Genomic DNA, 26,295 nt, shown 5'->3' on the forward strand with positions numbered 1-26,295 from the left:
CACTAGTACTTTTAGAAAAAGGTTTAAATTAGAAAGAATGTTGGAAGAAAGAGTTTTGAGGAACATAATGAAGGAGACTTGGAGGCACTGTGCAAGGTTTTCAAAGGTAACAGCAATAGGTTTCTTATAGAGAATAAAATATCACTCTTAAGAATCATCACAGAAGCAAGATAAACAATGCAAGACGGAGAGAGAGTTTCCTGAGATAACAGAGACAGCAACGGAAAGAAAGGAGTTGGAAAAGACAAAATGAGAACAACTGTAAAGGAATTAACAGGGACACTGCACACTGAGAGGCAGAAGAAACAGTGCAGCACTGCACTGCAACAGCCTCACAGGGCAAATTGTAACAGCTCCCTCCCCAAACTACAAGGTCCATAAGCGAGTGAAACCACTGAGAAGTGGGGATGGGATTGCGGGTGGGGGTGGGAGGTAGTATCAGGTCATCTGGGTAATTTTTACATGTTAGGCATTTTTAACTCAAGAAGTACATATACTGAAATCTACCGATGCCTACAATTTGTCCTAGATATTCTCATTTTTGCTTTCTTGTGATTAGGAAAGACGAATGACATGCTACCCAAATCTTTTCTGTTATAAAGGGCACCCTGGAAGCCACAATCATCTAATGCCAGATGTCTCTTAGCTGGCCTGCTCTCCTCAGCAAGGAAAATAGCTGCCAGGACACATGCATACTATACCATCAGAGAAAGGGGTGAGGGGGAAGGGAGACCAACCTGCCTCCGCATTCAGCTCCTCTAGAAGCCCGCTGGTCCTCCAGGTAGCTCCTGTGTCCTGGCCTCCTACAGAATTACTGTGCTCTTGAACTACTGCAGCCGCCAATAAATTGTCCACATTTACCACTTCTGGCTCAGAGCTGGTGTCAGACATATCATAATGAGCTACAACTGGAGGTCCATCTAGGGAGGAAAGAAAATGTATACTTGTATCTAACTTGTGGGGTGAAAATACTTCTGCAACTAAGAGCCCCCTAAATGCCAGTTGTCTTTATCTTATGATTCTACATGGTCAGAAAAGCTGCACTTTATACAATCTAATATTTTGTACATGATATGAAAATGAAAGAGATAACCCGAGCTTACAAAGATGAGGGACACATTTGGGAAGAAGGAAAAAGGGTGTTATTATGAAGAACAAAGACAAGACTATACTGAACAAAAGTTACACTGAATTCCTGTCATTCTCCTAAAGAGCAAAAGATTAAGAAAAAGGGGAAGACTCTACAGAGAAAGTGAAACTGATTTTTTAAAGAAAAACACTGATGCAAACTATTAAGCTCAATTTATATTTTAAGAGAATGAATCTAGTTTCTTCCTCTTAGTAGCTAATACTAGAAGTCCCTAATAGATTCAGAGAAGAAAATCAAATATATATTTTCCTACTTTAAGAGCTCTACTTGACTGACATCTATTTCCAGTAAAGCTCTTTTATAATAATAGGGATGTTATGCATCTTACAATATTCTACAAAAAGATAATGCTCATGAAATCCATCTTCAGGATTTTGCTTTGGATGTCTTATGAGGGATATTTCTATTTTCTTTTCCCTGAGAAAAACAACCAGCTCACACTCCAAGGAAATGATACACAACCTTATGGGTTATTTGAGAGGAAGATATTAAAATTCTTAGAAAAAAGAGATCCCTTCTACCTCCAAATCACCCTAGCTAGCTGAAAATGGCAGCGGAGCTCTGAAGTAATTACACTGCAGTGATTCATGCTAAAATAATTCAATATTCATGCTTGTAGAATAGATACATGCTTTAAAATGCTACCCTTTTCTAATATAAAAGCAAAAATAAAGTTTTCAGTCAACTATGAAACACATCCCTTACTACTGCCATTTTAAAATAAAATGCTTTTCCTCCCCCAACAGCTACTTATGAAGTGCAAGCAAATCACTTATTTCCATAAAGATTTTTTAATATCATCCAACAAATTAACATTAAACAGACCTATTTTATTAAACTCTTGACTATGAAGGAATACATATGCCAACGAATCATTAAAATAGAACAGAATGAAGGATTACTGTTTTAATACAAACATCCATTGTGTAAACTGTCACTAAACAGAACATGGAACACACACTTGGGGTACTTATCCCTTAAGACTAAGTTCCCAAACCATAGGTTTATGTAGCAACATTTTTAAAATAAAAAATGACCAAACATAAAAGTAAATGAGTTGTTAAGTGCCACCGTATAAGGAACAGACATATCACAATATGAAATTCTGACGATCATGACAATTTCAGTTGACTACTTAAGAATAATTTCCAATTCCCAAAAGGGTAAATCATGTTCATAAAATTCAACAGTGTGGCCTCAGTATCAGTTAGTAATGGGTTTTAGATCAAATAGCAGAACACTGGTTCATGTCTGAGGTTTTTCTTTTCTAAAAAAGAAAAGAAAGCTGTAACATTTATGGAGTTCTCGTCAGAGTTCAAAATGATTATTATGGAATCAAGATACTGTGTGATGTCCAAATATTTGGTTGCAGAAGATATGAGGGTCAAGTACAATATTGACTATTTGACCAAATGTTCTATTTTTAAAAGGGCTTTATTAAGTGTTTTGTGTTTGAAAAAAAAAGTGATTTATTTTAAAATTTATATCACAAATACCATTCACAACCTCTTGCCCTCACATTCCCCCCACCACAACCACCAAATTGAGGCAACAGGTCAACAGTCAAGTCAAAATTGTACCACTCCTACATGTGAAATCATGCAAAAAGTATAAGTGTATATGTACATGCAGAGTAACATCACCTACCCATGGAAATAACTTGTCTGAAAGTCTTCATCAGTAGGATATACAAGCATAAACTTGTTATCTGGCTTCATTCTTGTATCTTCCATATTTCCAAACAGCACACCTTATAGCTTAGCTTAAATTTAGTATTCATCATAAACAAAGACAGTAATATTTTCACATTTTAATTATACTTAAAAATTAAAATAAATTATCACTGTCAATTTTTATATCTAGTATATTCAAACAATGACAAGTCAGTACTAAACCAACTTTAATAAAGTAAAGGAAAGGTTGCCTTTCCAACTCTGCCTTCCAACAAGAAACCACAATTAAGGATCTTGTTTTCCAAGGTCACCTTACACTTATTATTAGCAAACCAAAATTAAATAAGATATGTTTAAAGCACTTAGCCTCAGGGCTTGGACTTTGAACCACTAAGTGTGAATATTAGCTAACTGATGGGGACAATTTATGATATTCTTTTAAAACACGATTCTTGCTACACAGCAGAATTAAGAGACAGGTAAGATCCTTTTAAAATAAGTATCTCTTGAAGGAAAAAATAAAATCAAACCACTGAGGAGGAGCTAGAAAAACTCAGCATATTAATAACAGAAGCAGCTATCTACACTTCCAGTTTGACTCTACCAATTCATTACAGGATGGAATAAACATGAAGCTACTGTGTCCTTCCTCTCGCTGATTGTTAAAACAACTGCGCCGCTACTAAGATTATTTTGACTTTCAAAAACATCAAAATAGTCACTTCAAGTAAAATTACACATGGAAACATTTCCAATTTAAAATGTAGTCACTAAGCAGTCCATGTTTACAACATAAAAGGTTATCCAAACCGTACATTCTCCCATTTGGTATCTGTCAATCCTACAACATCAATTTATAATGATGAACTTACTAGTTTTTCTATAGTCATTAAGAGCATCTCTCTATAAAGGTAAATTTAACACAATTATTTAATAACTACTTGGTCTGTAGTTAATCCAAGTGCCGTTTCTTCTCCTGATTGAAATATCTTGAAATTTTTGCTGCTCATTACAAGGGAAGAAAAATAAAAGGTCAAGCAATCCACCGACTATGTTTTATTTAAGAACATCAACTTGTCTATATTATGCTAGATAGGTTTGTGTCCTCTCTCTGACCTCCTAGTCTATAAACAGGTTCTAACTTTTCAAATACCAAAATACAGATGTATCTGTTCATCACACATTCCTGATACAGTGAAGTTTACCCCTGTGTGACTTTAAACCTTCTGTATTATTATCGAGAAATGTTTAATTTTATGAATTAGTTTCCTTTTATTCAAATATGTTCTCTTCTAAATCTCATGGAAAAAATTTGAATCACAAAAACAAAAAAACAAACCAAAACAAAGCCTAACATCCTCTACTACGTTTATCTCTGACAAATCCCTCTTTTCAAAGTTAACAACAAAAAGCACAGAATTTTAGAACTATATAATACATAATTTACCAGTCTCATTTTACAGATGAGAAATTTGAGTCCTCAGTAGCTGAAACCAGAATAGTTTACAGTTGTTATCAGTGGTGAGGGAATGGGAAATATACAGGATGAGACTGGGAGCAGCATAGGAAGTACACCGATTTTTGGCAGCAAATACGTAAGTTAAAGTCCTGCCTACTTCTTAACTGTATGACCCAGTTTGTTCACAGGGTTATGGTGAAGGTTAAAGACATAACACAGAACACAATAGTTCAAATACTGGTCCAATGCCCCACCTTTCCATTATAATTAGCACCTACCCTACTTCATTATTTGCTTGCTTATCTTTGTATGTAAACTCTGCTGTACACAGCCTGCATGCAAGAAGCTTTGAGAACTCATCACTGACTGGGCTGGTGCCTTCTATCGGTCATAGATTAACCCACTTGTTAAGTAAATGCTTTGCTGGGATTAATGAGGTCATCACACATGTGGCTTTCGTATTTTTATTTTTGTTTGAAGTGAAATGTCAGCTTGGATGTATTTATATGAAAGTGTTTCAAAGCCAAATAGAGATCATTTGGGATTATTTCATATTTGGCATCATTCTTGCCTACAGAGAGAGCCCTTCCACTAACACAAGTTTTGTCAGTCTCCCAGTATGAAATCTAATCAGATCTAGGAAACAGGAATTCCTCTTGTATCCCAGAGACATCTGGAAACATCACTCCTCCTTCTCTCTCTATTGCTAAGTCTTAGGCCCAAGAAAAGATGGGGCAAATGGACAAATACAGTGTTTGCTCATTCAATTCCCATTTCAATGGCTATAGTAATATACAATAAAACCCAGAATAAATTCCTTCTCTCCTCTTTACTACAGCCAATCTCCCAAAACCCCTCACTAGGAGAGAAAAAAAATCGACCTTGCTGCAAAGGACCCCATAGAGGTTCTGTTGCCCCAGTCATTAAAGGGCCTAATAAACCCAGTGCCATTATCTACAACATCTAGAGAGAGTGGGAGGGGGTGGAAATCACACTCAGCCTCAATCCAGATAGTGAGATTCAAAAAAAGTTACATCTGAAAGAAGAGTTCTTAGAAATTACCTAGCCAAGGAGTCTAAGAAGGAGGAGCATGTGTGTGGTGACCAAGTAAGGAAAAGAGGTGTAGGGGAAATAAGGTGTGGGCCTGAGGGACTGAGAGAAAGGGGAAAACCTCAAGAGTTGCAGAAGGGAATTTGCATTTTGGTAGAACCCACCCAATAAGAAAACAGCTTTTTCATTACACATCTAAATATTTACCAAGATGAAAACTGATTATTTTGCAAATGAGAAAAAATACTTGAGAATACATATGCTGTATTTTATTACTATCAACCAACATATATATTAATATATATACACACATGGAGAGAGAACAATTTGAATAAAAAGAAAACAGTCATTTTCAAAGCGTCTCTTGGAAAAGATAACTACATCAACCAGAAAAGACAAAAAATCTATATAGAAAAGGGCCATCTCTAGAAAAACAACTTTAAATACCAAAAACTGTGTATCTTTTCTTTATAATAGTATCATAAAGCTATTTTAGCAAAAAGAAAAATAAGAAGATAGTGCTAAATGAAAATGAAATGCAGCAATATGCACTGAAATTTTATGTTTAAGAGTTAAAAAAACATTTTAAAAATAAAACCGAGTCAATAACTATTCTGTACTTTTCGCATTATATTCATCTCAATTATTAAAAATTTAGATGTTATAGTTTCCAAGGGAGGAATAAAGTTTTAAGGATTACATCTGTTCTTACATCATACTGACAAAAAACAGGTCATTTTGCCCACCCAGAAAAGTTACCTATGATACTGATGAAGAGTTAACTTTGAAAGTATCAAAGAAGAGGTAAAAGGAAATATTCAAGATTAAATACAGAAAACAGGGCACTTGAAGAGGTCACCATCTTTCAATTTATCTTTGTATTTCAGGGACAAATCCACAACCTACTGCTTTGAGGATTCAGATCTATAGAGAACAAAACTAAAATATCTGCACTACATACACGAAGGAAGAAGATGAAAATTAGATATGACTTTAGCTACATCCTCATGTCTACGTACCCTGCAAAAGACACATCCATTCCGGCTTTTTGATTATTCCTCAATGTAGTCTAAATTTTGATATTTTCTAAATATTCCTCAATTTTTAATAGGATAACTTAGAAGGACATATAAAAGAGAAGAATCTCCACCTTTTATGTTAACACTGGTATTTTGTTATTTTCTTTTTTGATATACCAACTACAAAAAAACCTGAAAATTATCCGAAAAACATCATGTAAAATCTATTATTAGTGATACCTACAAACTAATGCCATTCATTTCTTATGGAAAAGCAGGTTTCCTGACTCAGGAACACCTAATGTGAATTAATTAACTGGCAGGGAATCACTATAACTAATGTAATATGATCCTAAATAGAGTAACAAGAAACATTTCTTTTTTAAAATTTTTATTTATCTAGGTTAGTTGATACACTTCAAATGCAGAGATAGGTAAAAGATATAAAGAAAATGCAATAAAAATTAAAATCACAGTAATTTGATAACATTCTTCCCAAATCTTAAAGTTATAATATGAATACCTTCATTACCAAAGAATACATTTCCTCGTGGATTATTATTCCTTCATTTCTTAGGATATCTTCTACTTTAAGTTGTAGTAATTTAAGATACCATGAAAAGATCTACTCATTACTAGTAAACTAACAGTTTGGTTTCAATCCCCACTAACTTTCCTAAACTTCAGAGAAATTAAAAACAGAAATCAAGAAAAAAAATGAAAAGTATAGAACTCGGAAGTTACTCACGTTGATTACAATTAATGTACTCATACAACTGTTCTAGACAAATTAAAAAGACAAGTTTCTTATCTGTACAATGATTGAGGGCATATACACCATTTTTAGAGAAGATTTTGAAAATTATTCTTTGAGAACAATTTTTATTAGAACAAATTTAATATAAATTAATAAATTTTCAGTTTAATAAATTTGCTAAAATTGTTTTGATACTGTATTTTCTGACATGTGGAACTCCACAAAATCTGTTTCATTGTGCCCTCACTGTACTGTTTAAATAATACAAACGGAAGAGAGGAAATCAATACAAGTTAAACAAAATATAACAGGTAATTATTTTTAAAAGTCACCTTCTGTGAAATAACTTGCCTGTAATATGTTACTCTTAACAAATGATGATACATAGCATGAAGTCTACTCACCATCTTTCCTATAATTTTCATATAACTGTACCATCAGGCAAATTTAGCTGTATATTAAAAATGAAAATTATCAGTAATATCAATCTGGGTGCTTTGTTTTGCTCAACAAAAGGAATCACTATAGCATTTCTTTCATTAACAGCAGATTTAATACATTTAAAATGACTTCATTTCTAATATTCTGACTTGCATACAAATTTTAAGTAATAAATCTAATTAAATTGAGCTATACCTTGACCCAGAGACCAGAGTCTCTGCTGTTAAATATACCTAACACTAAGGAATGACAAAAGCAGTGATGCAAAATAAACTAGTTCATGTATATTCTTTTACTCAGTCGGCTAATGAAACAAATAAGCAGTCCAAACCTTTACTTGATTTTCCCTCTAACTTTATCACCCTAACTAGTATGTGGGCAACTTTTTTTTAACACACATTTAGGAAGCAATAAATGGATATATTAATGACCTGAATCCATTAAAATCCCTGTAGACTATTGCATAGTTATGTCTCCAGCAACCTGCCAACTATAACATTAATAAAAATACAGAATTAATTATTTCAAAATTCTGAAGGTGGGTACACATACACGAGCACGTGCACAAACATACCCTCTTGAGACTAGGCTTATTCCTTTGACTTGGTAACAAAAAACAGGCTTTTCTCTTGGAGTCCCAAAATGACAGAACCTTTATTCTAAATTAAAAAAAAAAACAAAAGAAACACTTCATGCAAAATATTGTTTTAAGATTTTAATTTTACTGAACTGTGTTCTAAATTAAAATTTTATTTGAGCTCTTATTACACTCAAGTTTTAATAAGCACACAAAGTACACATCAATATAATTAAAAGTTATCATCTAATGAGTGGCTCGAATAACCTGATAATTCTAACTTGCTGATTAAATTCTCTTAAAATGATTAGGAATCTAACGTCCTAGAACACTGAACTAGTATAAACTAGGCAGAAAACAGTCTATAGACAGATTATTAGAAAACACATTTATTTTCACTGCCCCCCCCCTTTTAAATACCAGCAACTAAATTCCATATGTACCCATTAGAGATGACATAATCCAGATACGGGATTATATTCTTAAATAAAAAGCATTTGGACCATGTCTAGATTAATGCTATAAGTTGAAAGAAGTTTCTGTCCAGCATTAGCCCTTTATACACTACAGAAAGTCCAAACAGGATATATTTCTTACCCTTCTTAAAATTCTAGGAAAATTAAGGGAATTAAAGGGAAGTTAAGGGAAGACCACTAGGCACTTCTAAAACAATACCTACATAAAAATGCCACCACATAATCCAAAAATAATTCCCACTTCTTTGTATTAGTACGTATAAGTACTATAATCTTAGGAATACAGACTTTGCCTCAGTGAAAGAGAATTCAACAATCCACAACAGCAGTCAAGTTTTTTAAAAACTATTAAAACTACTTCAAATACTTAATACTTCTTTGTCCAAAATACAAAAAACAAATTTTTCTGAAAGAAGAATTTTTAAATTGTGCAATCTGGAAAAGGTATAATCAATCACTTTAAAGCACAGCTCATATAAAAAAAACTACTGTTTTTCAAAACAATACTCTTTAAGACAACGACACATTTTCAAGGCACTGTGAGAAACTGAAAATCAGGGGGAAATCTGTATATATGTTTCTGCTATAGAATTATTCTTAAGGTTAAACTCTCCAAACCACAAAATGTCAATTTTTACTTCAGAATAAATTTTAATATTTTGGCATATATTCTATGAATTAAATCAATATATTCTGGTGTTCCTTTTCTTTCCATCAAAACCTCTCTTTCCACATCTTTATCCAAAATTATGTAGAAAAGGCTTCCCAAAATTATTAACACCTTCTCAAATATTCAAAATATTATTTTTACCTTGAATATCAATTATTAAAACCTATGTTTGATAATTCCATTCAATTCACATTTTTCTCTAAAAGGCAAAAAAAATCTGTAGACCTCCTACTCTGTTATCTAATAACAACAAGAATTAGAATATATCCCAGTCAATACTAGGAATATGTCTATATGTTATTCTTAAAGGATTCATTAATTATTTTCTATTTTAAAATTAAAAGGCATTCCACTACATGCTTAATATATGAAATATTAAATCATGAAACAAAAAAGAAACCTGTTAAGTGCCTGAAGCAGTTTATACATGCATAGAAAAGCAGTCATGTTAACATGCTGAAATTAAATTAACATTTTCTTATATCTAAGAGTCCATGTCTAGTAAAATCTGTGATCCCAGGGAGAAGTTGAAGACAGAACAAACTTCCCTGAAAACATCTCAACTACAAGTAAAGATTACAGATTAGTTAAAAACCTGTCAGTCACCCAAAACCAATCTGTTCTTCCTGTTGACATAAAACTTAATTAAAAAAAAAATTGGCTGAAGTAGTTTACAAGTGTTGCACTATCATTTCAGAGAAACTCCCAATTCTCATATATCAAGTTCTAAAAAGAAAAAAACCACAATAGTCATTTTTCACTTCAAAACTAGAAAAGCAAAATAAATTGACTCAGTCTATTACAGTTAATTTACAAGGTATAAATGTCTGAATACAGAACTAAATAGAAAAAGTGGTGACAATTTTTCTGAGTAGTTACTGGTAAATTACCGAAATAAAACAGAGGTCTTTATTGTTTATACAGTTGACCCTTGAACAACACAAGGGTTGGGGCTCCCACCCGCTGCACAGTTGAAGAAAATCCACATAAAGTGTTACAGTCTGTGGTTCTGCATCTACGAATTCAATCAAGCTCAGATCGTACAGAACTACAGTACATATTTAGTGAAAAAATCTGCATATAAGTGGACCTATGCAGTTCAAACTCCTGTTGTTCTTGTGTCAACTATACATGAAACTCCAAATATGCCACCTATCTTTCCTCTTGCAAAACACAGAATTAGATTTTTTCCAAAGTTGCAACTACATTAAATATTAAAATAATTAACCTTACTCATATTGAGAAGCTATTAAGTTATAAATTTGAAGGGAAAGACTACTAAATTTTTATTATAAGTAAACCCAGTAGAAAGTACAATTAAAAGAAAACAGGTAATGTTAGCAAAGTTATATATTCCTACTGAAAATTTTCTTCCTAATTTAGCTTTTTCTCACAATATTCCTACCAACCCAGAAAAGATAAAATACCAGTATCTCCCAGTCCTAGGCCACACATTAAAAATCTATCATGTTGCAAAACCTTTCAATGCTGTGCTATTTTCTCCCCTTTGACACACTCCATGGGCTCTTTAACATGCCATTTATTTTCAGTCCAGGGATTGAAAACAAAATTAAATTGGTAGTACATTAGCCAATACACTTAGTCACTAGTAATTTAAAAACCCATTCAATACACACCCTTAATAGAGTGACCATTTCATCTGTATCCTCTAGAGGTACCCTTTACATCAGAGTACCAAACAATTCCACTGGATGATGTCTGCCAGGTTATTGGCTCAGGCACTGAGCTTTAAGTTAAAGCTCAAAATAAAAATTTATCTATGTAACAATGAAAACTACTACTTTTCTCATGCATGAAATCAAACTCCTTTCTAATCCGCTTTCCCTACAGTATCTTGCATAGTAGGTACACAGCATTAATTTGCTCGAAAAGTAATTCATTCTTCCTGCATACAAAGGCTATTTAATATAATTCATTAAAGACTAGCAACAAATTAGTTCATTAAATGACATACGAAAGAATGATATAAAAATGTTCATGCAATATATTCACTCATGACCTCCAGAGTGGGATTAATTACATCATTCCTCCTATTGGAATCAGAAGGGAGTCAACAGTGTTTGTAGAGAATAATGCTAAGAGACTCTCAGGGAATTAACTACTTACCTACCGTGGATTCACTAAGATTCCCTATTTTATATTTTATTTATATTTTTGCATGAAAAAAGCATAAAGATGAGGATCACTTCTACCATCGTATAAATATGGTTCTATGTTCCAACCACATGTAACAAAACTCAAGCTAGAATTTATCAAACTCTGTTCTGAATATCTAATTTTTTAAAAAGAAACGGTTTAGTATTATAATTTTTAAAACATCATCAAAAGAAACTTACAATGGGCAAAAGCATATTCTTTCTTACACAATTCAAAAAGCAGATAGTTAACACAATTTTGCGATAGATTCAAAGGTTGTTCTGTAATATTCCCATTTTCAGCAAAGTTAGTTGGAAAACTGTAATGTCTTTGAGAACTCTAAAGTACTGTCAACACTGTGACAAGTCACAAAGGGCTGCTGTGGCAGTTCTTGGGAATCAGGCATCTGCATGTAAGCACCTGATTGGGTGACAGGGGAAATTCTTTGGCCAACTAGTTGCATTTTAAGTTCCCTGGGTTCCAGTAGCTGCTTGTTCTCTTCGCCAGTGTCAAGTAGAGTTAGCTTTTCCATCCACACTAGGAACTTCTCCTCTTTCTGCCTCTGCATCTTGGAAGAACAGCTCATGGCCTCTTCTAGGACACTGCCTATGCAGCACCTATCACACACAGCACCCCTGTCAAGTAATCCTGGAATTTCCCTGGGCGCTCCTTCAGACCTCCCAGCACAATTGAAGTCAGCTTTAAAGACATTGAGGCCATTTGATAAAACATCGTTAAAACAGAAAACTGTATTTTTATTAAGACATGCTTATTCAGGAAAATGGCATAAGCATTACTAAGAACAGCCATATAGGTATAGCACTCATAAGGGGCACTTAAATTAATTAACCAAACAAAAGTAGGTAATTCTGAGAAACAAAACATGATACTACCATTTTTCATAGCTTCACTGAATCTGTGGGGGATTGTGTATTCTGTTACTATACAACTAACTATTAATCTGTAACAGTGGTTTTCAACCTTTGCTGAACATAAAGACCTGGAATGGTTTAACAAATACCAAAACCTAGGTGGCTCCCAGACATTAGAGGTTTGTTTTGTTTTAAGCTCCCCAGGTGATTCTAATGTACAGCCTTGATTGAAAACCACTGCATCCCTGAATATTTTCACTATGACTTTAAAATTCTAAAAGTTGTTTTGACAGCTGACCCATAATAAATCAGTATACAATAATTGTCAGCTAATTGATTTTTATCAAATGCTCTTGTTTTAAGCTAAAAAAATTTTTTTCCTTATGGAAAAACCACATAGAGGGGACTTCCCTGGTGGTCCAGTGGTTAAGAATCTGCCTTCCAATGCAGGGACATGGGTTCGATCCCTGGTCGGGGAACTAAGATCCCACATGCTGCAGGGCAACTAAGCCTACGCGCTCTAGAGCCCACGCGCCACAAGCAGAGAGCCCACATGCTGCAACTACTGAGGCTGCGCACTCTAGAGCCTGAGTGCCAAAAGGAAAAATCCCGCTTGCCACAACGAAGATCCCATGTGCCGCAACTAAGACCTGACTTAGCCAAATTAAAAAAAAAAAAAAACCCACAGAGGATATGCATAATCCATGTATACCTCTGGGTCAGTTTTTTATAAACCCTGGTCTGTGCAAGGTGCTAAAAGGTATGCCTCAAAAAAAAAAAAGTTTTGTGGTTAAGTTTGGGATACACTACAAATCATATCCTCCCCACTTTGGAGAGCACATTAACGGCTCCGAGTTGTCCTGCAGTAAAGAAATCTCCTTCCACATGATCCAGCACTTTCCAAATGTGTGAATAGTGTACAGCTATTAATAGCAAGTAGAACAGTGGTTTCATAGGATTCTAGTTTTAGGATATGCTCCTCTACATACAGTGTTTTATCCTTGAACTAGGCCAGATCAGCTTTGGTTTGGGTCCCATATACTTCGGGTTTCTAATAAAACTAATTATACTGAACTCTTCATTTCTTCAGGGAGCTATTAAAAATGTCACCTCCTCAGACCACTCTTGACTACAATATCTAAAATAGCTTTTCTACCCCATCCTTAGTCCATCTTTATCTCATCTCTTATATCCTGCTTTATTATCATAGTGTATATCCCTACCTGATAGCATATGATGAATTCATTTATTATCTGTCTCCTCAGAAAAGATTAAGTTTCATGAGGGCAGGGACTTTTCATTCACTATTGCATTCCCAATGCCGCATAGTAGGTGCCCAAATATTTGCTGAATGAATGACTGATGGAATCAATCAATCTTGGCCTTATACCATCTACCTATACCAAGAAGTCTTATAAAGAACTACCCTATGGGGCTTCCCTGGTGGCGCAGTGGTTGAGAATCTGCCTGCCAATGCAGGGCACACGGGTTCGAGCCCTGGTCTGGGAGGATCCCACATGCCGCGGAGCAACTAAGCCCGTGAGCCACAATTGCTGAGCCTGCGCGTCTGGAGCCTGTGCTCCGCAACGGGAGAGGCCGCGATACTGAGAGGCCCGCGCACCGCGATGAAGAGTGGCCCCCACTTGCCGCAACTAGAGAAAGCCCTTGCACAGAAACGAAGACCCATACACAGCCATAAATAAATAAATAAATAAAATTTAAAAAAAAAAAAAAAAAAGAACTACCCTATGAAATGCTCTGTTGTATTTATCTCAGGGTATTTCTGAAAATATGGTTTACTTTATCTCACAGTGATTTTTTTATGAATAGACAAAAGAAAAATTTCCCAGGTCTCAGTATCAAGAAAAGAAGTGTTTCTCCTAGAAAATGAGAACTGCTTATGTCATGCCACCTCTTTTCAATGCCTAAAAGACTATGGGACAAATTTTTAGCCCAATTCTACCTAGCAAACAAAAACCTCATGAAGTTTATTGTTATCAACTTTCCCTCTAACTTCATTTCATTCCTTCTCCCCTGATTACTCCATTCCATCCCCTTTCTTCACATTAAAAAAAAAAAAACAAGGGCTTCCTTGGTGGCACAGTGGTTAAGAATCTGCCTGCCAATGCAGGGGACATGGGTTCAAGCCCTGGTCCAGGAAGATCCCACATGCCACGGAGCAACTAAGCCCATGCGCCACAACTACTGAGCCCGCACTCTAGAGCCCATGAGCCACAACTACTGAAGCCCCCGTGCCTAGAGCCCGTGCTCCGCAACGAGAAGCCACCGCAGTGAGAAGCCCACGCATCGCAACAAAGAGTAGCCTCCCCGCTTGCCACAACTAGAGAGCCTGCAAGCAGTAACGAAGACCCCAACACAGCCAAAAATAAATTAATAAAATAAATTTATTTTTTAAAAAACCACCTTATTTATAAGTAAACTTCCTCAAGGAGGGCATACCTTTCCCCAAAGTGTAACATATTTAGCTTACGGAAAGTCTAAATGGAATTTAAAGAACACTAAACTTTCTTTAAACAGTTTATCCCCATTATAAGTGCTGGGTAAACTGAAGTGTACAGGACAGGAAATGATATGACTACTTTGATGTTTCAGATTCTGGTGCTGCTTATTTTTCAACAAACACTGGAAAATGAGTATTTAAAAGCTGAATTCAAAAAACTGGTGTGAGAATACTTATGCTAAGGACAGTGAGATAAGTTGCAGCCTCATAAAGATGACTACCAGCAATAAATACTGAAAACAAGACATTTTGAAGTCTTAAAAAGAGGACCCAATTATACGTGTCAAAACCCACAGAATGCACAACACCAAGTGTGAACCCTAATGGAAACTGTGGACTCTGAGTGATAATATGTCAATCTAGGTTCATCGATTATAAGAAATGTACCTTTCTGTGGGGGTGTTGATAGTGGAAGAGGCTGTACACATTGAGGACAGGAATAAGTGGGAAATCTCTGCACCTTCTGCTTAATTTTGCTGTGAACCTACAACTGCTCTAAAAAACACATTAAAAAAAACAAACAACAACCAGGGACCATATTCTCACCTTAAACACACATATGTCCTTTTATTAACACTAAAATATATCCTACTTTGAGAAAGACATCAAAAGCAAAGCTTATGCTTTTGCATACACAAAGTTTTTAAAGGCACTCACTTTAGGAAATAAGCTAGGAAAAGCAGGCTGAAAATAATACCTTGGTGCTTTAACGTTAGAGATTGCCAAAGGATACCCACCAGTAAGATTTCAAAGCTTCTAAATTTAAGGTAACATTATCCAGACACTGTAGCATAGAGAAAACCACATTTAAACAATGCATGCTTTTAAAATAATCACTTAAATGGAGTAAAATTTAAAGGTGCTTATGTTTATTAATTACTAATAACATATTTAAAAACTAGATGCCACTGTTCAGAACTTAACTGAAGCAGACTACCAGTTTTACAATGATTTTTAGCTATGGGAGACTTAACATATCACTTTGATTAACTGCGTAGTTCTCAGCCTGGCTGCCCACTGCCATCACCTGGGAGCTTAAAAATGCTGGTGCCTTTATGCTAAGTGAAATAAGTCCAAGAAAGACAAATACTGTATGATCTCACTTGCATGTGGAATCTTAAAAAAACCAAACTCATAAAAACACAGAGCAGTTTGGTGGAGAGTACGGGGTGCAGCAAGGATGAGTGAAGGTGATCAAATAGGACAAACTTCCAATTATAAGATGAGTAAGTTCTGGGGATGTAATACAGCATGGTGGCTATAGTTAACAATACTGTATTGTATATTTGAGAGTTGCTAAGAGAGCAGATCTTAAAACTTCCCAACACACAAATTGTAACTATGTGAAGTGAGAGGCGTGTTAACTAACCCTACTGTGCTAATCATTTCGCAATATATACATTTATCAAATCAACACGTTGTATACCTTAAACTTACACAATGTTATATGTCAGCTGTATCTCAAAAAAGCTGGGAGAAAAATGCTGAAGCCTGGGTCAGATCCAGAGATTCTGATTTAATTGGTCTGCAGTGGGGTCTGGGCATCATAAGTTTTAAATGCTCCCACTCCCCAACAAGTGATTCTAACATATAGCCAGACTGAAAACTGCACAGATATTACCTGCTTTGTTTGCATTTACTAATCACTTTTCAGGCAGTCTTCAACTGATTACTCAGTCTCAGTGTCTTGTTATCAATGTATTTAGTGAGTCCCCTAAATAGCTACCAAAATACAATCAGATTACAGAGGCTTAAATTGGGGACATGGGGCTTTTAGTCACTTCATATTCAATATAGGAAAAAGGTCATGGAATTCCTAACATGGGTTTGGGGGTCTTATCTTCTACCATGAGTTGCTACTGCTTAAATTAATAATAATATTTTTCAAGTAATTCAATCCCCAGTAGGTTAAGAATCCTCACAAATCAATTAAAAAAAACAAGTGTAGCAAGAGGAAAATGTGCAAAGAACATGAATAGACTGTTTACCAAAAGAATACAAATGGCCAATATGATTTTTCAACTTCATTAGTGATCAAAGAAATGCAAATTAAAACAAAGATACAATTCATCCATCAAACCAGCAACATTTTTATAAACACTCAATAGAAAGAATATAATGCAACAAATACTCAAGCTCCTGGATGGAATAAACTTAATAAAGTATTAAAAAGTAGTTTGGCAGTATGTGTCAAGAGCCTTAAAGTGTTCATACCCTTCCTCATAATAGCAAAAACTAAAAACAGCCTAAAGGGCCAGGAGTAGGGAAGTTATTTTATAGTTAGCTAAATTATTCAAAATCCATACATGGTTTTAGGGAGACTATTGTGTTTTGGTTAAAGGCTCAAAATGCAATGTTAGAGGGAAAGAAAGAAGTATACATAGTATGATAAATTTTGTTACATATTATGGAAGGCAATATACTTAAATGTTAACAAAAGCAGGATTTTAATCTTATACATCACATTTTTCTATTTTCAAAATTTCCTACAAAGGATTTACTAAAGAAATTTTTTTCATTTCCAAGTAAGAGTTAATTGATCAAGCGTAGTAAGTCTCTACCTCAGAAAAACTGTAAGGTAAAATGATAGCTTATCATGAGGAATTTCACTGTATAATTGTGTGTGGTGAGTAGTGAGTGCTGAGATCCTAGCTTCAGTAGGACTGAGCTGCGCCTGGCCACATGGATTGAGGATTCAGATGATCTTAAACAGGTGTCCTCAACAGCCTCCCTGACATTCTCCAACAAAGATCGATTAGATTTTCTAAAATGCAAACCAGCCAAGACAACTGACCCTTACCTACCAAGGTGGATACTATTTTTGGAACCTCAGTCTGAGTGGGCACTTGCATGGTGGACTATTAAACCACACAAAAGCAGGTCATTATAGCCAAGACAAGATGAAGCTACCCTGAGGTTTATTCTATGCTAAATATTTATGAAAAACAACGGTCACTGGAAAAACTCTTCCCTGCTGCCCACCTACAATGATTCATGTAAGCTGGTCTGTTCAGAGAATTTTTGAACTGAAGTCTGATGTCACAGACTTATTCACATTCACTTAATCAAAATTCCCTGCAGGGAATTCCCTGGCAGTCCAATTGTTAAGGCTCTGAGTTTTCACTGCTGAGGGCCCAGGTTCAATCCCTGTTCGGGGAACTAAGATCCCACAAGCCGTGTGTCATGGCCAAAAAAAAAAAAAAAAAAAAAAAAAAAACTCCCTGCAAGAGCAGCCTTTACAGCTCTAGTCTCAAAGTGATTTTACAGAAAAACTGACCCCTCAACCCCCGAAGAAATAATGCTCTAATAATAAAGTACGAAGATTAGTAATACAAAAAGATCATCTATAAATGAGACACTCAATAAAAGCCTTGAATACTCAAGACTACCACATAGTATTTTCACGTTAATATCCACTACAAAATACTCTATTTTTGCTCATCTCTAAGTCCCCCAAATGAAAGAACTGCCAGAATTATCTTGATATGATACCTCCAGATTCTTAAAAGAGCAATATAGTTTCAAAAACTTCAAGGAAAGAATGATCTAGTGTGGATACTAAGCTGCCTGTCAGTTAACTGTTAACTAAAGCAACAACAAAACCACTTCATAAACATCTACTGTCCAAATATCAAACTCAATTATTAAGCATCACCATGCACTATATAAGTCTGCAGCATTAATTATTTCCACTCTATAAAAGAAAATGCATTAATTGTTCAACTGTTTGGCATAAGTGAATATTTAGCAAAATTCCTTCAATGTTTAAGCTGCTGCCAAACAAAAGTTTATAAATACAGCAATTCTGAATTACTAAATTAGTTGTACCTTGATGAAAGCATATAGCAAGAATCTCAGTTTTTACTTTTCCTCTTGGTTTCCATTCTGTATAAATAGCTGGATTCAAATTTCAAATTCCAAGAGATTCGCTGTTAGGTACATCCAGTTTAAGTTCACCTGAATGTCCATGGTGTTGCACTCATGTTCTAAGTCAGTTCACAATTTATCCTATCTTTACAATCTATACAACTTTTCAACAACTGCCTTGCTATAAGGTAGAGTATATCCCCTCTGCCCCAAAGTTATAATGTGATTCAAGAAACTGAGGTATACATAATTATGACATCAGAAAAGAAAAATGTCAAAATTTTTCAGGGTAACAATGTGGATAATTGAAGTGAACTTCCTAATATTTAAACTTAGGATATTCTATCTTTGCTGCTTTGCATAATTCCAGGAAAGACCATTCACAGCTCCTTATGTGTACAGCGCCTTCTGAAACTTTGTGGTGCACAGCCTAGGCAGTTATATACAGTGGCCCTGCAGCTTACCTCCCATTTGATTCTCCACGATTACCTTAGAAAACTCTACATATTTTCAAAATCCACCAACTTATTAAGTGTTGTGCACAACAGAAACTAAATTACAGATTCAGATAATTTACTTTGGTGTTTTGGTTAGTATACAATTCAGAATAGACAAGAAACAGAAGACTGATGTTTTAGAAGTTTCAGACACTGGTCAAGGTAGTCAATTAGCAAAGAGGTTTGGAAAATATGAACAAAGCACACCTAACCTATTTAAGCCAAACAGGGAGAATGCCCATGAAGATATTTCTCATGCCACCTCTACAATGGGGTCTATCTTCAAAGAGCACTTTGTTCACCCACCTTCTCCCTTTCCATAAAAAGACAAAGTATTGGGCAGTTACATAAAAATCTATTTAGTGAGTGGGATTAAGTAAGCACTATATCAAGAGATCCATCATGATCCTGTTTAATAGATTAGAACAGGACATAAGACTGCATAAACAATTGTATAGGTGTTAATATAGCTTTCTTTAAAATATTAAATGTAAATCTGAAATACACCTAGAACCTGCCTTAGAACAACCCCAAAGTTTGCTTCTCTCATGCAGTCATCTGATGAGCTTCAATTAAATCCCCTCCCCCAGTAATTTTAACATAAGGAACTACCAAAGGAATTCAATAGACATTAAAACAGTAAGCATTTCTAACGATTGTTAAAAACTCATATTTAATATACTATATGGATGATGCTTTTATTTTAAGTTGAACACCTATAAAATCATTATTGTTACTGAGTTTCTGTAAGTTTGGTTAGCTATAGGTTTAATTAACCAATATGATTTTTCTTGAAATATTCTTTGTATATCAGCAATATGCTGACGTATAGAAAAAGAACCATTTCAGAAAACTAGGAGGAAAAAACACAGTCACCCATAAAACTTTGAAAACCAAAACTTCCCCCTTTAACGTAGCAATAAATAATGCTGTCATGATCTATTAAATGCCACGTACTTTACAGAATGTTCCTAATTGAAAGAGTCTCTTCAATAACGAGAATTCACCCAAGAACCATTCAGACCTCATCTTTCTTCCACTATGAAATCTCAAGACTGCCTTCATAGTACATACAACAGTACCAGACGTAGTAATATGGAGAAAGCAGATGTGTCAAACATGTAATAAATTACAGACTCTTATACCAGTAAGAGGTGGAACAGCAGATTTTTCTGTACTTTTTAAACTTGGGGGCGTTAAGGGGGAAATTTTGCAAAAAACATTCCTCTCAATGCAAGTGACAACTAGCTAAACATGCACTGAATTGGGGGGGGCACATAAAACTACTGTTTTAGGAGGAATAGTTATTAGAAACCTTTAACGAAAGGTAGAACATGTTATTTCAGACACCATAAGCTCGAGTGCAGTGGCTATATAATAAAGGAAGGTGCCTATTCCTGAGGAAAACGTACTTAGTAATAATGCTGAACAGTTGAGTGTTAAATCTAAGTAGTGCTAGAAAGGCAATGATGGGAATTCAGGTAATGTGTTACAGAGAGAAACTTGTGAGAAATTCCATTACTTAAAAATAATGCTGTCCCTATTATTAAGTGTTTTTTTGGCTGATGTGCTAAAGTGCACTGGAAACCTCAGAACAGGTTTTTAAATTGGCCATGTCTTGTTAATACACTGCAGTCTTCAAATTTACACAGAGCTGCAGGTCTCCTGGATTTTTTCAAGTGTCACTCATCTAACTGAGCCTGAGAGCTGAGAAATGCCATCAGGTGCTCTACAGTCAGTTTAAAAAACATCCTCTACCTGGTATCTCTGCAGTGATTGTCTTGCTGCTCCCTGAAACTTCTTCATCATCATCTGATGAGCTCGTGCTTGAGTCACAAGTCAGGTCACTATCACTGGTACTACTGTCCTGCAACAAGTTGTATTTCTTTCGTGCAGCAGCCTCCCGTTTCTGCCTCAGTAGCCTGATTCTCTCCTTGTGCTTTTGGCTCCGATGACCTTTAACCTTGGCGACTCGGCCATTCTGTTTATCACTGGATTGCCGGTTTTTCTTGGCAGCCATGGTGGATGTTTCACTTTCAGATCGGGAGCGGCGAGACTTGCGCCCAACTGTGGCACCAGACACTCCAGAAGGGTCTCCTTCTACCGCGGTTTCTGCCTGGGAGGGTTCATTCTCCTCTGCAGAAGACAGTGTATCTGAATCGGCCAGGTGACCGCTAGAGGAAGGGGAAAGCATGCAGTGGTTAGAGGAGTCACTCTCATAAACTCGGCCAGGTGTCGGCTTGTCACTCTCCGTGGATGCTAACTGAGACTCAGAAGAGTCCCTTCTCAGTTCCATCAACAAGCAGGGCATTGAAGAAAGAACTGTAGAATCCACCACACCATCTTTCAGAACTTGAGATTCCAGTTCTACAGATCCATCTTCCTCCTTAGCTGTCTCTTGTTCAGATGTTTTTGGTGGGACTTCAGACTCAATGAGTTCTTCAACTTTTCCCACTGCCTCCTCCATCTTCATGTCAGACTTTCAAGTTAAATCATGGAGCAGAGTCTAGGAAACTACGTCAAAGATGCAACGGGAAAGCAACCTGTACAAAAACACACAAAAATCAATAAACAGAAATGGCAGATTATTTAATCAACACAACATTCCTACCTTTCTAAGTGGGCAGCAAAAGTTACCATCATATAGGCCTTTAAAATACATGTATCTATTATTTGCTTGAACAACAGTCAAATTCAGAGGACTTAATACGACCAAAATAGTGGCATACACAGCTACTAAAAATGGCACAATATTAATCTTCTATTACTGAACTTGCAAGACCAGCAAGCAACCAAACAAGGATTTTCAACTTTAAAACTTTATTTAAACTGTTCAAGAAAAGGATCCTCAAAACTTTGATATAGTTAGCATGTATGTTAACTTTAATATAAATGAAAAAGAATGCTCAAAAAAAACTGGTCTACAACAAGTGAACTGGAATGATTACTTTTACATTCAAATCCTCAAAGAAAGGAAGCAAGGGAGTGAGTTACAGTGGAGTGACATCAAATGTACACTTATGTTAAAGGGAAGAAAAAACCCATCAATTACGTGCATTTGGCAAGTGAGCAACAAAAGTAATTACATGCATCAAAGCTGTCATTCCTCTCAATAGGAGTTGCTCTAGAGGGGCATTAAGAAGAAAAACCTGAATCTGCTGTTTCCTCAGTTCTTCCTAATTCCCAGAAACCTCTCATCATGCTGAATATGATGAGTCTAATGTTTAAACATATGTTTTGTTTCATAAACAATAGCCACTAAATATAGATTAACTACTTTGTGAACCCAGAAAACCTAATACTCTCTATTCTGTGAATGACTTAAGGGGTTTAAAAGAAAACCCCCCCCCAAAAAAAAAAAAAAGAAAACCCCCTACACACATTCTCCACCTCCTATGCTAACTTTAGAACCTAATATCCTTCCCCCACTGTGTGTGCTACAACTCCACTTAATCACAGAGAAACAGGACATAATCTTTAACCACAAGAGTTGTGACCTATGCAGTGCAAACTGGTGGTTTTTTAAGAGGATGCTAACAATGTGCAAAGCAAGTAAATACCTCACCCTGAACAACTGATGTTAAAGAAGGCAATGACCATAATGTGCCATAAGTCACAGACAGACACAAACATTAAGCTAGATGGTATGTCAGTAAGGTACAATAAGACATCTCCGTCACTTCATTCCATCAAGTTACTTAATAGTTCACTATATGATAGACAGCAACTAGAAGATATCTGAAAAATCCTTTTATTGATCTAACATGACAAGCCTACATTTTTGCATACTATAAACATAAATGTTCTATATATCTGGGTTTTTTTCAGGTCCTGTTCTCAGCTGCTGATAAAACAGGCATTCTGATGAAGTTTCCTTAACACATTCATGAAAACCAGAACATTCATGGCCACTGGAAACATTAAGTTAAAAACAATCTCATGGAGCTTCCCTGGTGGCGCAGTGATTAAGAATCCGCCTGCCGGGCTTCCCTGGTGGCACAGTGGTTGAGAGTCTGCCTGCCAATGCAGGGGACACGGGTTCGAGCCCTGGTCTGGGAGGATCCCGCATGCCGCAGAGCAGCTAGGCCCGTGAGCCACAATTACTGAGCCTGTGCGTCTGGAGCCTGTGCTCCGCAACGAGAGAGGCTGTGATAGTGAGAGGCCCGCGCACCACGATGAAGAGTGGCCCCCACTTGCCGCAACTGGAGAAAGCCCTCGCACAGAAACGAAGACCCAGCACAGCCATAAATAAATAAATAAATAAATAAATAAAGAATCCGCCTGCCAATGCAGGGGAAACGGGTTCGAGCCCTGGTCCGGGAAGATTCCACGTGCCACGGAGCAACTAAGCCCGTGTGCCACAACTACTGAGCCTGCGCTCTAGAGCCCCCGAGCCACAACTGAAGCCCGTGCACCTAGAGCCCGTGCTCTGCAACAAGAGAAGCCACCGCAGTGAGAAGCCTGCACACCACAACGAAGAGTAGCCCCCAGTCGCCGCAACTAGAGAAAGCCCGCACGAAGCAACGAAGACCCAAGCAGACATAAATAAATAAATAAATAAAATTAAGGGGGAAAAAAAAATCCCATGTGTAGTCTATTTCATAAGCGTATTTGTACCATTACTAATTTTTGAGCTAAAAGAAAATAAGCATAAACGTCATTCCAAACACCATTCCAAAAGGAATGGAACACCACTGAAAGCCAACAGACGGAGTAAAAGTTAAACCAACAAACTGCCAGTGTCTTAAATAAAGCATGCTGACAACAAAAAAAAAAAAAAACAGGAAATAAAATATTCGTAGATATGCAATACCCCCAGGTATGAGGAATAAAACAGATTTTCTAACTGAATAAACATGAGAGTTGATTCTTTTGTAGAGAATGAAGTTATATTCTGGAATAAAATTTTTCTTAAAGCTGAAATGTCTGAGAAATGTACTCCAATGAAAAATTTGTTAAAATGATCCTTAAAACTCTTGTTTCTTCAACTAAATAAATTATGTGGGTAGCACAAACGAATCTAGTCTGTTTTTCCTTTAAGAAAACATGACAATTATCAATGTCTTTCAATATGACACGTCAATCGATTACCTTTCAACTTCCTTAAATTTAAGTGTTGAGATTTACAGTGACTTCTGCTGCCTAAAAAACAACCAGTATTGCAGTCAAAACCACTTAAATATGCCCATATCAATCACAAACACTGGCATCAACCATAAATAGGACATCAGTTAGCTCATCATGGTATGCCCATACTATGTGGCAAAAAAGAATGAAAAGGTTCTCCATATACTAATATGGAGCAATTTCCAACACAATGTTAAATGAACAAAAAAGATACATTATACCGTTTGTGTCAATAAAGAACAAAATTATATATGAGTTTGTCTATAGATGCACAGAAATCTCTAGGCGGATACTTAAGAAAATGGTAACACCAGCTGCCTTGGCAAGGAAAGCGAGTGAATGAAAGAACAGGAGTCAAAGACTTTTTACTGTATATAGTTTTGTACCTCTTGAATTCTGTATCCCGTATAAGTTATTACCTATTCAAAACTCCATTCTAACATAAAAGTCTTCTGAAGAAAAAAGGAGTTGTGTTTTTTTCTGCTCAGGACAGCAACTACTATTTAGGTCAAATTTAGTCAGTGAATTCTATTAGAATTTCCCCCCATAGTGGAATTTTGTTGTAATTCATAAAACACAAGAAAAAAAAAAAGTCACAGGAAATAGAAATACAAGCTCTGACAAAACTCCCTGCAATGGAATAAAAATGAAGTACAGATTAATCTTCCCAAACAATCAGATTATGTACTGCATATATTGTTTTTGATCAGGGGGAAAAGTGGGATGTTCCTGGTAGAGGTAGTCAAATGTAGTTGGCAGTAGAAATGATAAAACTATCAAATGGGAGCTGCATCCTTGAGATAAAAGTCTCTCAACCCTCTGGTTTAATGTTCACAGTGAATTTACATTCAAGTATGAAATATACAAGATAGCATTTATCCTATTAGAACAGCATTTCCTGCCATGCTGTTCTTCCCTCCAATCTAAAGGCAATCCCCTTCTGTGTATATGTATATATGTGTACATGTATATGTTAGTACAACTCATCCCCTCATCTCCCTAGAACCTTACATTATTGATTATTTCTTGGCACTCATCAACCTCTCACATTCATCTAGACCATCCATTCATTCATTCATTCACTCACTCATTCATTAAAAAATTTTTTAAATCCTCCTTCTATCTGCTACTTCAACCTCACATCTCCTCCTCCGGGTACTATTCTCTTCTTTCACAGCCACCCTTATTAAGAGAGTTGTCTAACCTCCCTTCCTCTATTTTCTTACCTCTCACACTCCCTCTCCAACCAAATCCCACCTGACATCTACATCTATCAAACTGGTAACACAGTTCTTACCAGGGTCATTGATGACTCCCATATCTCTAAATCCAACAGACAGAGTTTGGCCTTCATCTTACTGAATGTCTAAGCAGCATTCTATGCCTAACCACACTTTCTCCTCCTTAAACTGTCTTTCTTTGGCTTCCAGGTTTCCCTATTCTTCTGGCTGCTCTTTCTCAGCCTACTTTGTAGGCTTAACACTCTACCAAACCCCTCAGTAGTTAGTCCTTGGGCTACGTCTTCTTCCCACCCACCAAAGTGATCTATTCTCCACTCACAGTTTCCACTACCATCCCTATCCTAGTGATTTTGTTTCTCCAACTTAGACTTTCTCTGAGCTCTATACCAGTCCACTCAAATATCCACTTGATGTCATTTAGATTCACAGACAACCAATTCACCACATCAATCTTTGAACTACCCCACTCTGCTCCTTCTCTAGCTTTCCCTAGCTCAGTTAATAGCACTACTATTATCTCAGTTGTTCATGTCAAAAACCTAAGGGTTATACTTGACAATGCCTTCTCCTTTCCTCATTGCATCCCATCAATCACTAATTCCTATCAATCCTATGTCCTTAGATTTCTAGCTTGTCCACTATTCTCTATCTCCACTGTCAACCACTCTAAACACAACCTCCATCACTTATTTTTCAATGGAATGACTGAGAGTCAACTCCTGTCTCTCTATATTCAGTCTT

At 36.1% G+C, this 26,295-nt stretch overlaps 1 protein-coding gene and 1 long non-coding RNA gene across 6 annotated transcripts in view; one reads left to right on the forward strand and one right to left on the reverse strand.

The window, feature by feature from the left end:
* LOC309639455 overlaps nt 1–26,295 on the forward strand; it is a 177,860-nt gene that overhangs the window by 73,746 nt on the left and 77,819 nt on the right. The gene's annotated exons all lie outside the window — the stretch shown is intronic.
* The window catches only part of ARK2N (arkadia (RNF111) N-terminal like PKA signaling regulator 2N), a 77,244-nt gene that overhangs the window by 19,634 nt on the left and 31,315 nt on the right, over nt 1–26,295 (reverse strand). For 3 of the 5 annotated variants that reach the window (XM_082416644.1, XM_082416643.1, XM_082416642.1), the window contains exons 2-3: nt 20,945–21,729; nt 738–920 (exon numbers count right to left, since the gene is read on the reverse strand). In XM_082416644.1, the coding sequence (XP_082272770.1) occupies nt 738–920; nt 20,945–21,659 (898 nt within the window). In that variant the 5' untranslated portion in view covers nt 21,660–21,729. Of the gene's footprint in view, nt 1–737; nt 921–8,214; nt 12,129–20,944; nt 21,730–26,295 lie in introns of those variants that run through there. The other 2 variants (XM_082416645.1, XM_082416646.1) reach the window with 2 other exon arrangements.

The sequence above is a fragment of the Balaenoptera physalus genome, assembly GCF_965194825.1.
Source record: "Balaenoptera physalus genome assembly, chromosome: 12".
NCBI lineage: Eukaryota > Metazoa > Chordata > Mammalia > Artiodactyla > Balaenopteridae > Balaenoptera > Balaenoptera physalus.